The sequence below is a fragment of the Chanos chanos genome, chromosome 1, assembly GCF_902362185.1.
Source record: "Chanos chanos chromosome 1, fChaCha1.1, whole genome shotgun sequence".
NCBI classification, from domain to species: domain Eukaryota; kingdom Metazoa; phylum Chordata; class Actinopteri; order Gonorynchiformes; family Chanidae; genus Chanos; species Chanos chanos.
In genome coordinates, this window is record NC_044495.1 from 47,623,794 (window position 1) to 47,636,293 (window position 12,500).

Sequence of the window (12,500 nt, forward strand, 5' to 3'; positions counted from 1 at the left end):
AACATAGTTCTTTGAGACCAAAGTCTTTTCCAGTGTCCTTTTCTTCAGACACATTTTTATGCACACACACACACACAGTCACACAGGTCCTTGCTCAGGTCTTGGGGCAGACTTGCCTGCTGCGTGCAGGTGTGAGGTTTTTTTTTTTTTGGCCTGTCTGTGTCTGGGTCTGTGTTGCGTTGACCCAGAGAACACCAGACCTCCCGACCCTCCCTCTCCCCCTCCCCTCTTCCCTCCTCACACGTGCACTTCCTCCCTGGTTTCATGCCTGAGGGCCCAGAGGTGCAGGTAGACGCTGTAATCCCCAGATGTTGGCCCGGGTGATGCTGTAAGGGGTTTTGGGTTTTGGGTACGTGGCTGGGTTCTGGTGCCTGGTGCTTGCTGAAGGTATGGAACAGGTCCCAGCCTCATTAAGAGTGGCTACACATGACTGCTAATAATCTCACTGTGTTCACACCATCAAATCCACTGCTGCTTCCTCCGAGTCTGAGAGCAATTAGTCTCACCGGAAACCTGAGTGTGTGTGTGTGTTCATCTGTTTGTGTGTGCGCTTTGGTCTGCGTCTGTATTTCTGTGTGTGTGTGTGTGTATTTTTTTGTTGCATCTGAATTTTTTTGTTGCGTCCCTATTTTGGTGTGAGTGGTGTGTATGTGAATGTGTGTGTCTGTGTGTCTGTGTGTATGTGTGTGTGTGTGTGTGTGTGTGTGTGTGTGTGTGTGTGTGTGTGAGAGTGGTGGTCTGATTCACAGTGAGACATTCTCCAGATGACCACAGTAAAGCAGGCCTCTTTCCTGGGAAAGGTTAGCCCAGGTACACAGCGCAGGTGGCATGAACATCACAGTCTGGGATATTAACCTTGTGTTTGTCTTTCTTCATCCTCTCATCTTTTTTCTATTGCTCTAAGTCCTGTTTCTTTATTGTCTCTAATGTCTCTGACTTATTCATAACTTTCCTACCTCCCCCGCCTCCTCCGTCTCTCTCTCTCTCTCCCTCCCTGTCCGTCTCCTACAGGGCGAGAGGTGCTCCTTCTCCATCCAGATGTGGCATTATTTTCTCTCTGGCCTGCGCAGTGACCTATGGGCTGTGTTACCCCCAGCACTGGCCCAGGAGACCTTGGCCCAGGTGCTCTGCCAGACGCTTCAAGTTCTGGTTCAGAGATACTCCAGAGCAAAACCCTCTTACAAGAGAGCTCCACAAATCAGGTATCAGCAGAGACACGCCAGTCTGGACCGAGAGGTCGTCTAGAACTGCAGCTGGCAATCTCATCAGATGGAGGATATTACCATCTGTTAAAATATACTGATGTTATTATTCACTGCTCTGTCCTCTGATCACGTCTTACATAAACCTCTCTGTCAAAGTGGAGGTGTTTCTATAATGTAACCAAACTGACTGCAATAAACTAATGAGTCTGCCACTTTTATCATATGAAAATAACTTACTGAGTTGGAACAAAGAATATATGTGGTTTATATAATTCAACGCAAAATATGCATGTTTATTCAATGAACTTAGCAGAAAATGCTATTGTATAAAATGGCATTTACAGAGTGTTCGAGTGTACTGTTAAAATGTGAGTGTCTTTTGTGGCTTTTTCTTCCCTGATGGCCATCTGAAAACCACAGCGTTTTAAAAAGCAGTCATCCACACTGATAAGCGTATCTGCGCCGCAGCGTGAAACGCAAAACCTCTCTTTCTGTCAGAGTGTGTGTCTGCCAGACAACGATGAACGCTTCGGTAGACACGCCCGTTTGTGCCAAGGGTTAAGAGCAGAGCTCCAGGAACTGAGGAAACAAGCTCTCTTTGTTAGAGAGAGAGCGTTCTCTCGCTGGCTTTGGGCCGACCTCCTTCATGCTCTGCACGCTCGAACCGGGCCAGGCCCAGTTCTTGGCGTTGATTCCAGGCCTGCGCTATTCTATTAGCACGTACTTGAAGTGTTTAAAGATGGCTTAGATACACGCTTCTCCTCCGTTGCTGGCTGCTGACAAAGAGCAGATCACCCCAAGGCTGGGAAGAAAGGAACGAGGGAAGGAAGGAGAGAGGGGAGAAAAACAGAGGATGGATAGAGGGACTGGTTTTTGTTTCCTGCAATGTGCTTCTCCCAGAAGGATGTGCGGTTATGAGCTGCTTAGCGAATGAGGGAGCAGCAGAGGAGAGCTGAAGGTCTCCTCAGCAGATGGGCCTTTGCTCTCTTTCTCTCTCTCTCTCTCTCTCTGTACAACAAAGGACCTTAAACCAGTATGTTGACGAACAGAGTTGGCTGATGTGTCATGAAATGGTCTGTTTAAATGGGGATCTAAGTGGGTGTTTTATTCTGGTCTGTCTTGTTGCTGAAAATGCGCAGATGTGGATTACACATATTTTAATGAAAAGAGCAGTTGGGTACAGTTGGAGCAGAAGAGACAGAAACAGAACAGATACTTAAAACAGATGTTGATGCACATGCGGTCAGCAAGCTATTGTCAACAAAAAAATGTAAAAAAAAAAAAAAGAAAAAAAAGCAGACAGAAAAACCAAACATAACGTTATGAGTGTGGCCAGTTTTATTTAAAAAAAAATGTAGCAGGCCAACAAAAAGACATTAGCATTGGAGTTCACACTCTTCTCCAGTCACTGTAGTTTTTCCCTTTAAATCTGCTACTACAAGTCTGACATATAAAGCACTTGTAACAGTACCAGTTTTCTGTGCCATTTCTGTTTCTGTCTTGTAGGTGTGATATCACTGCGGTTCTGCTCTGTGTGGAGCAGCTGATGTGGAGTGTGTGTGACAGTGTTTCCGACCTGGTTCGACCCGACCCGGCCTCAGGGAGCTGGGTGTCCTGCATACACAGCCTGTGTGGGCAGTTACTGAGTGTTCTGGTCATCGTCACGGCGCCATTAACAGAACTCTGCCGGTACTGCAGAAAAGCCAATATTATCTGTACTCTACAATATAAATAAAACCTTGATTCAGTGCAAGAAGTGCAAGTAACATCTATACATTGTTGTGTAAATAAACATTTTTTCAATAAAAGAAGGTTGCATGCCCTACAAAACTCACGCCATTTTTACAGGCAACAAGCACATCAGTTTGAAGGGGAATCCTTTTTTTGCCAAGCAGTTTCTTTAAATTTAATACACTCACTTAGTAATTATGTCCTTCCGGAGGATCAGTTCAGACACCTAGTTTATATCAATCATGTCCATATTGAACGAACTAACCTGAACGACCCCAAATATTTTTGCTTACCGGTCATCAGAACATTCCAGAGAAACCCAGATGAAAAAAGGTTTGACTCTGAGGTCACGCAGGCCAGAGATATCCACACCCCTCTGTGGCTGAGATCAGTCGACCCTAGGCTGTTCTCAGTTGACACAATGAGGTAATCAACCCTGAGCACTAACACATTACACACGTGCACTTTATTACTATGTAATTACCATGTAAAAACAATGTAATTCATGTAATTAATATAATTAAATCTGTTGTAACCCCTGATTATCAAAGTGTAGTTATAATATCTTAGAACACTTTTTTTTAAATAATTTGTACATAATCCTCACTATTCTCACTGACTCTGGGGAACTGGATCACACTATGTCTATGAAATCTATGTGACGATGGACTGAGGCGTTCGTTCTGCGGTGTAATAGAAAGTGTATGTAAAGCGTGCATGGATAAGCAGGTCATGTATTGCTTTTGTGCACTGGGGCTCCATGCTCAGAGAGCTAATGTGAGACAGCTGCCGATGCCCGTGTGACTATGCTCAGATGGGTGTCTGGAGAGGGCTGGTTTTTCACCTGGGGTGTGAACTGTTGAAATGGAGCCTTAACAGAGGACTGGGAGCCAGGGGCGATTGTCAGGTATATCTGACATCACTCTTCACCTAAAAAAAAACCCCTCCTTCCTTCTTGGTATCCCTAAAAAACTTGCCTCCTCAGTGTGATGTCATTGCGTGTGGAGTTCGCACAAATCATCAGCTGGCCTGGAGATGGCTGGTCCCCAGGCCTGAAGCTTTTTTGAAATAAGTTTATTTTTATTACTGCGTTATATTGTTTTACCTCCTTGTGTTCAAGGGTCCCACAGGGCCTCACGGTGGGGGCCCACTCCAATACCGAAAAGGCCATACGGAGAAGTCAGACTTTCCCCTTGGCCTGTCCAATGGACTGACTGTTTTGATTATTAAATAAAACAATAATAAAAACACAAAGAATGTAAATAAATCATGCAGTATTATGGACCGTAAAAAGCCTGTAGGTGTCTTTTTGGTGTGTGTACGTGTGTGTGTGTGTGTGTGTGTAGGTGTGCATATGTGAGAATGAAAACTGACCCGACGTTGTAGCTTGCGGATTTATCGAGACTGTTAAAGAAGGATATCTGCTGGATTTGTAGCCTCGTGACACCATAAATTGCTCTTTGGGTAGAAAAGTCGTAATGTTCATCAGTGAGGCAGCAGGGTGCCCTGAGAGCTTGTTTCTTTTTTTCTTTTTTTTTTTTTGGTCTGAATTTGAACAGCAGAATCCTTTTGGCTTCCTGTGCTCTCTGCACTGCCTGTTTTTCCATGATTTGATTTGAATGTGCACTGTGTGCATTTTTGCACTTAGAGACCGTGTGAGTATAACAGAGTACACACAAGAAAAGAGCCATCAACACATATAGTAAAAACACATACACACACACACACACACACACACATCACTCACATAAACATACACTTCCACATCATCTTCTTTTGACTGACTGCAGCTTGTGAGATAGAGAAAAGGTCAGACATTAACGTGTTTCAGAGATACAGCTGTTTAAAGCAGCACGCTGAAAGTCCAGGAGTCCACACATGACTTCTCTTGAACTGAACCTGATAGAGATATTTGGCTGGAAAAATCTATGAAGTGCTGACCTTTAAGCAGTGTTTTTTACAGCACATTTGCTGCTCAAGACACTTAGATTAATGACTCTATATATCGCCTGCATTCACAACCTGTATCTGATTGGATTTACTGATGTGTGTTTTCTCATTTTCAAAGGGACTGCAGTGAAGGTGAAGGATCCGCTGTTTGTCCCCTGAAGCTTCTGATTTCGGGGCCTTGCTGTAATCCAGCCCTCCTCTTACAGACGTTACTCCACACGGACGGCCTCGTGCTCCGTGCCCTCATCCGGCACTCACGTAAGACCTTTCACTTTTGACCTCACAACTACAGAGGCGAGCTGATAACACACATCGAGAAGATGATAGAGAATTATGCAACATTTTGTGTGGAGTTAACATTTCACTTAGAAACAGTAGGTTTACTAAGTTACAATGTAGTCCCATACATCTTAGAATATATGATAAACAAATATACCCTTCTACAGTTTTTAACTATTCAATCTAATAAACATAATATTAGTTTATTTAACATATGATGTAAAGACTCAGGGCAAAGAACACTGATTTATATTTGCTGGTGTATAGTGTAGCATTACCAGCGTTTGATTACAGTGTACTTGCATTAAAAATATGCGTGTAAAAAATACATTCTCAACATTAATACACCGAGAATATCATGAAGGGGAGATCTGACTGTTCTCCACAATCATCATCATCATCACCATCCTCATCATCAGCATCAGCCTCGGGGTAATCCTCCTTATCGTCACAAATCAATATTGTTCAGTTATAAACACTGGGTGTTGGCATGTGGGAGCAAAGTGAATGACCTTTAAAGATTCCCCTTCCCACTTGGCAACTCTAACCTTTGAAGACTTTTTTTTTTTTTTTTTGTGCGTTGCACATTAATTCAAATTACAGCGACCTCATTAATAACCATGGCGGCTGTGAGAGCGCCAGGGTCCCTGTGCTACAGTGTGGGAATCCCGTGGCCGTAAATCAACACTCCACGCCTCGCAGCTCGGCTAATTAAGAGGGAACGCCTTTGTGGACAGGAACCCAGTCCGTGTTTTGTGCCTCAGCCATTAACTCCTCCTCGTGTCGTCTGAGCGTACTGCTTCAGGCCGGCGAGGTTCTAAATAGTCATTTTGCACTCAGGATTCTTTCAAACGTCTGTCAGATGTATCTGGTTCCAATTATGGGCCTCCTGAGCGAGCTCGTCCGTGAGGCTCATTGGAGCAGCAACAGGTGTGTTAGCTGGCAATGCATCAAGGTTGTGCAGGCTGAGACTATCCTTGACAGCTAAGTATTTGAATTCAAATCCTGCGAGGCAGAGGAGCGTTTTTCACGGGTCCAAAGGAGAGACAGGTAGTTAACTCAGTTTGTTCAGCACCCGCCCTAGCAGGGAATCGGTCGAAGTCGCCTCAAACTCTGCAGTTAGCCTTGCAACTTTTTCTAGCCCCGCGACGTTTTTCCTCGAGAAACAAATTTCCAGCGGAAACAGAGATCTCCTAACACAATGCTAGTCAAATAGGTCAAAAGCAAGTCAAAAGATGTTTGGCCATTTTCCTTGCTCACAACCCTCACCCTCTTTCCCCACCCCCTACCCCTTAAGAAAAAGAAAAAAGCAAAAGAAAATCGATTTCCATCAGTCTCTCAGTGGCGAGGAGCTTCCCTGCTCTTATTAAGCTGAACAGCATTAGCGTGCGGCCTCTCTTTAATACGGCAGGTAATTTGAGCCTGTCATTGTAAGACAGTCCAGCATTTATCAGACATGTGCAAACTACTCTCTGCTTTCCATCAGAGGGGCTCATTTGAGTGCTATGTTGCATTCTCTGGCCTTTTCAGACACCTGTCATCTCCTGCAGGGAGAGGCTTGACAGATGACCCCCCTGAATCGTAGCCACGGTCCAACCTTGACGCCGGCGTGTGTAAGCAGTGTTGGTCTGACTGAGCCTGCACAAGGACACGCTGTCAAAATCTGTTGCTACAACTTTCTGCCCTCCCACTTAACACATCTATCAACACCAGTCTGTGGCCTTTTTATCTGTAGAGATTTAGTGACTTTAGTGATTGCGTTTTCAATTTGGTTTGCCTTGATTTAGAAAAATAAATAAATAAATAAAAAATCACCCCAAATATACTGTACTGCGGCGCTTCAATCTTTGAGTGTTGCTCTGAAGAGGCCCAGACAGCAGCTGTGGAGTTTTTAATATTGCGGCATTGACGGCAAGAATGTTTATTTCGCATCTTTCGGTGAATGTCTTGTGAACCACACTTCACAACAGTCGCGTAACAACTTCCGTCTCAGATTTTATGGTAACACTTTAAATTGAAGATCCGCATTCATGTCTCATTTGTTTGTTTGTGTGTTTGGAAACATTTAAAAAAAATGTGGCTGTGGTTGTCCTGTCCAATCTTTTTTTTTTTTTTTTTTTTACAGATTTCTATGGAGACAGCGAAGTGGAGGTCACCCCTGAACAGAAGAAAGCTGCTGATGGTTTTATGGAAGCGGTTTTCACAGTGTTGGCCTCTCTAAACCCTGTTCCCAAAGCTTTAACACTAGCGCTGGAGGAGTACATGGACAGCAGACATTTATGGGATCACTTGTATAACCTAGCAGGTGATGCTAAAGCTAACAGCCTTTTTTTTCTTTTTTTTTTTTTTAAACTTAATATGAATAATGTATTCAATTTGAGTTCAAAGAAGCATCATCTGAGCTAGGTAAAGATTAGCTCGATGTCTGGACTCATGCCAAAGGATAAACAGTCACACAAGATCCTCCTGCTGTGTATTGTAATTGCCTCAGTATCAAATCTGACCAATAGACCAGACAGTGCCGCCTAAGAATGGAGTGGGTTCATCATCAGTCAAAGCTATAATTAAACCCTCAACTGTCTCTTTGATTGCTTATTTATGATTCCTTTTTCCATTTCACAACTCCCCCCACACCCCCCCCCCCTCTTTTTTTTTCTTTCCCCGCGAACCCGACTACACGAAAATTTCCTGTATTGCTAATGGCAACGTGTCGATTCAGCATGCCGAAACAGAGTCTGCAATTACGGCCTGACACTTTGGTTTGGGAGGCGGCTTTGATTCAGGGGGATTTAATCTATGCTCCCGCTAAGACCCAGCACTCTTTTTGTATGTGAGGGGTAATTATTGTTGCATAAATTAGACCAATGAAAAAAATGCCAGGGTAAAGAGGGACAGAGAGAGAGAGAGAGAGAGAGAGAGACAGAAAATGAGTGAGAGCATGAAGTAGCCTTAGCTCGTCTCCTGGCACCAGCGAATCTCAGAGATTGCTACTGGTGTGACGGGTGTAAACACCGCTTCAATCCACACCTTCCAGCCAGTGGAGGCCTGATTTAATTTTCCCCCAGACAGAAGTCAGGCATATGCTGAACAGTTTATCACTGCAGTTGTATGAAGTTCTCTGGACTGCTCAGTGAGACACAACTGTTTCTCTCAATGTTGTTACTAGCTTTAGGTCTTGTATGATGAGTCCTACTGCCTTATGGCTAAAGCTAAATTACCAGGGGAAACTACAATGTCATATTGAAGCTTTGACTTGTAGGTACAGCAGTCTGATTCAGCAAATCTGATGCACCTTGTCTAATGCAAATAGTTCTCATCTTCCAATTTTTTTAAGCAAAGCGTTTTTCTCGGGTACTCTGTAAAGTCACTTGTCACATAAGTAAAGCACATCACCACTGTTACCACTATTTTAAAACACAAGAGGGTCCAGATGACCAGCATAGGCTGCCGATGATGTCATTTGGATCCCCATCCGTTTGATGACACTAGTCCTGTTATGACTCAGATTCAGGCAGGTCAGAGCCGACGGTGATTGGCTGTATCCGAGCGACTGTGACTCGCCCCGTGACAAGCCTGTTGACCCACTTGGTTGGTATGGTTCGGACCTGTGAGGACCGCTCCGGTCCACTGATCAGACAGGACCTGCCAGACGGCATCCTCAACAAAATCCCTAAAGAATGGAAGTATACCCACCAGGATACCAAAGCCAAAGAGTCCAGCAAGAGTAAGAGTAAGGTTTTTCAGTCTTTTTTTAAGATCTGGGTATGTCATAGGTACTGTATATATATGTACATTGTTGTTTACCTAAGTAAGGGTAAAGTATTAGAGAACAAACATGTAAAATATGATAATTGGAACATTAAAAGTGAAATTAGTAGTTTTAGTAGCATTTTATTTTGTAATTTTCAAATTATGAGTAATTTCACAGGGACTATGTCAGAGTTATATAAGTAAAGTGAATAATCCTTGTTTGTTTCTCTCTGTTAGGCATGGTCAGGGTGTCCATCCAAGGCCTCTCCTTCATCTTCACCAACCTTCCCTCCATCATATCCTCTCTTCCCCTACCTATTAGATTTCTTTTTGCCGTGGCTGAAAAGCGCCTCTCCCAGCATGCCCGGCAGCTGCGGTCAACAGGCCTGCTTGTCTGGGCTTTCCTCGGCTGCCTGTGTCAGAGCCTGGAGGACGGGGAGGCCCTGGAGAGGGTCTCCTGCTCCCCCCTGGAGCGCGGAGCTAAGGAGAGACTGGCTCTGCTCTCTGAATGCCTACAGGTCAGCCTGGGTCAGCAGAAAGGTGTCCCCAAGACAGCTGTCCACAAAGTCCTACAGGGCCTGGAAGAGTGCAGACCAAAATGGAGCTGTGTGCAGCTGCAGAAGGCTCGAAAGCTCTGCTGTGAGGGGTAAGGGTTAAGAGGGAAAGTGCTCTCCAAGGGCGTGTTCTTGTGTCTGTACGTAAGTGATTACAGTTTGAAAGACGAGCGCGTAAGATTATTTAACTGTCTCTTTAAATTTAGCGACGGATAATTCAATAATTGTCTATCGGTAATTATCTTTTTTTTTTTTTTTTTTTTTGTGAATGCTAAAAGTAATTTGATAGATTTCTGAGTTAACTAAATAAAACTGAAGTTGTCTGCGGTGATAGAGGAGTCGCAGGACTCTTACAGACTTTGACAAGTTAGGATAAACCAAGTGTATTGACTGGAATCAGCAGAATTACCGACAGCCCAGTTTGCGTGGTTATTACAGGGTTTTTTTTTGGTGGGTGCTCTTGCGTCAATTGTAATGGTATTGTCGTTGGATCATGTTGAGTTTTGGATGGGATTCACAAGACGTCTTCGGTTCCTGACCTTGTGGCTTTTTTTGAGCAATCCTTTTGTTTACCGTACGCAAGCAATGCCCACAAAACAAGAAGCCATTGATCATCATTGAGAATGGTTTAGCATCAAATAAAAAAAAAAATGTCCTGCACCACAAAAAAAAAAAAAGAACTTAAAAAAAAAAGACTTAAGTAGATTACTTTAACTGTTCCAGGAAATGTTGTTCCAACAGTGACAGGAAAGAAGAATTTAAAAAGAAAATGTCGAAGGGAGGGAATGAATGGAGGATGAGAGAGAGGGAAAAATGAGAGAAAGCGTGATTATGTATCACCTGTCTAAGACAGTCAGAGGAATCATCACTATTCATTAAAATAACCTTCAGTCTCGAACACTGCCCCCGCTGTAAACAATCAACGTACAGTGCGTTGGCGGAAAAGCACGCTCCCTGCAAGTCCCTAAAAAACTACCCCCCCCACCCCCCCAGCTCCTTGTCAACACACACACACACACACACACACACACACACACCTTGTCTTTGTGGAGTAATTTGTAGAGGAGAAGATGATTGTTCCTCGTCATGGTGACCCTGACTGAGTTGACAGCATGAATAGTGGGATGAAGACGAATGCAGTGATTCCTTGGCTGAGGGGCTCTGGTTCTTTCAGGGCACATTCCCCCCTAATGATATGATTGATACGCTGTCCCGGATCCAAAGAGACGCTCATTAATCACACCGCTGACTGAGTCCAATCATTTGCTTCACCTGCATGATGATGGACAGGGAAGGATACACACACACACACACACACAACTTTACACACACACACACACACACACACATATGCACGCGGTAAGCGCAGGTGCTGACTCCCATTCGCGGGGCCGGACGACGGCCGATGGACGGGAAGGTTCCGCTGACGTTCTCAATGTCAACCTTCTGTCGGCCGCCTGACAGGACTACCTCTTTATGCCCCCCAGTGTAATTAAAAAAGAAAGACAGAATAGGAAAAAGAAATCGAAAAGCCCTGTCTGCAGTTGAAACATTCATTTTTCCTTTATTTATTTATTTTTTTTAACCTCATGCATTAGACAGTGGAGTAATTACCCAGTACCATGACAGTGGAGGGGTGTGGAAGACAAGGACTCGGATTGACTGGATTTTGTAATTGTGGAACTGGTAAACCCCAAAATTGATCATGTTCCCTAAAACTGAAAAGAATCCCTCTCTTGTATTGTTTGCTTGGTCCATACTGTTTGTATGTGTCCATCTCTCATCCATCTCTGTCTCTCTCTCTCTATCTCTGTGTGTGTCAGTGTGTTTGAACGTAGGGCGAGTGGTTCAATGCAGGAGACGGGCGGCATTGCTGAGCTCTCGGAGAGCAGAATTAGGCAGATGCTCCTGCAGCTGTGCCACCACACGGGTGGCAGTCAGAGCCTTAGGCAGATCTATGACACCATCCAGCTCAACCAGGTAGGCAGGCGACGCCTCTCAGCAGGCTGGAAGAAGGGTCTCCGGCCTCGGGCAGCCACAGTCGCACAGTGGAGGGGGTTTGGTCACCTCCAGCACTCCACAGACAGACTGGCCTAGACCTACCAGTGACAGGGTTAATATACATAATACAGACATTTTAAAAGAAATAAAGAAAGGTGGGGGAGGGGTGTAAATTTGTATTTGAATCATAGTAATGCGTTTACCTTATGAAAATCTAAAAGCAGTTGCTATTAGTTGCATTTCTAAGAAGTTCATTCATTTCAATAATCAGCTTCTCGCGTACTAACAGTCATTTTGTAACCCGTAATTAATTCAGTGTCAAACCAGGCTAACAGCACTTTTCCCTCACACAATGCTACATCTCCTGTGACAGACAATACACTCTTACAGGCGTTATCTTGATTTGAATGACAAAACAGATAGAAAGTTCCGGATTATTAACCAAAGTCTTTGTCAAATTTTGAAGATATTCTACTTTAGATGTGAACCCCATTAAGAGGATTTGGAAGCAGACATGAAGTGAGAGGACTTTCTCTTTTTTTTTCTTTTTTTTTTATCAAATTTGTCCTTTGCTAGGAACAGGACTTTCTGACATACCTACACAGATCTTTGTCCTCTTCAAACATTCTTCCTTTTTAATTCTGTTCTTAGTCGAGTCCGATTAATTTTTTACCATTGTCAGGCCAATTATTCAGGGAATAGGAGAGAAGCAAGTGTCCATTATGCCCAGAATTGGATGAATAATAATTGTAGCCCTGTACTAATTACTTTTCTGCTATATTTGATGGGTCTTTGGAGAAAATCTGATCATTTTCATAAAACTTTAAGGGGTGCCTGAACTTGCCTGCCTTCTCAAACTTCGCTTAAAGCGTTTTAACCCAATTTAAAATCTGCACGATTCATCTTCTTTTTTTTTTCTTTTTTTTTTTTTTTTGTAGGAGATACTGATGTCCCGGCTATTGGGTCCAGCAGAGTCTGACACAGATCTGCCCCCGGGACCCGGACTGGTCATCTTCTGCCTGGAGGAGAG

At 43.8% G+C, this 12,500-nt stretch overlaps 1 protein-coding gene across 1 annotated transcript in view; it reads left to right on the forward strand.

Annotated features, from left to right (window-relative positions):
- Positions 1-12,500, forward strand: part of kiaa0825 (KIAA0825 ortholog) — a 93,168-nt gene that overhangs the window by 22,325 nt on the left and 58,343 nt on the right. Inside the window, exons 9-17 of the mRNA XM_030764696.1 lie at positions 1,012-1,202; positions 2,712-2,894; positions 3,240-3,362; positions 5,005-5,144; positions 7,291-7,470; positions 8,671-8,889; positions 9,153-9,561; positions 11,293-11,449; positions 12,409-12,500. The exon at positions 12,409-12,500 is cut by the window's right edge and continues 76 nt beyond it. Coding sequence (XP_030620556.1) covers positions 1,012-1,202; positions 2,712-2,894; positions 3,240-3,362; positions 5,005-5,144; positions 7,291-7,470; positions 8,671-8,889; positions 9,153-9,561; positions 11,293-11,449; positions 12,409-12,500 — 1,694 coding nt within the window. The remainder of the gene's footprint in view (positions 1-1,011; positions 1,203-2,711; positions 2,895-3,239; positions 3,363-5,004; positions 5,145-7,290; positions 7,471-8,670; positions 8,890-9,152; positions 9,562-11,292; positions 11,450-12,408) is intronic.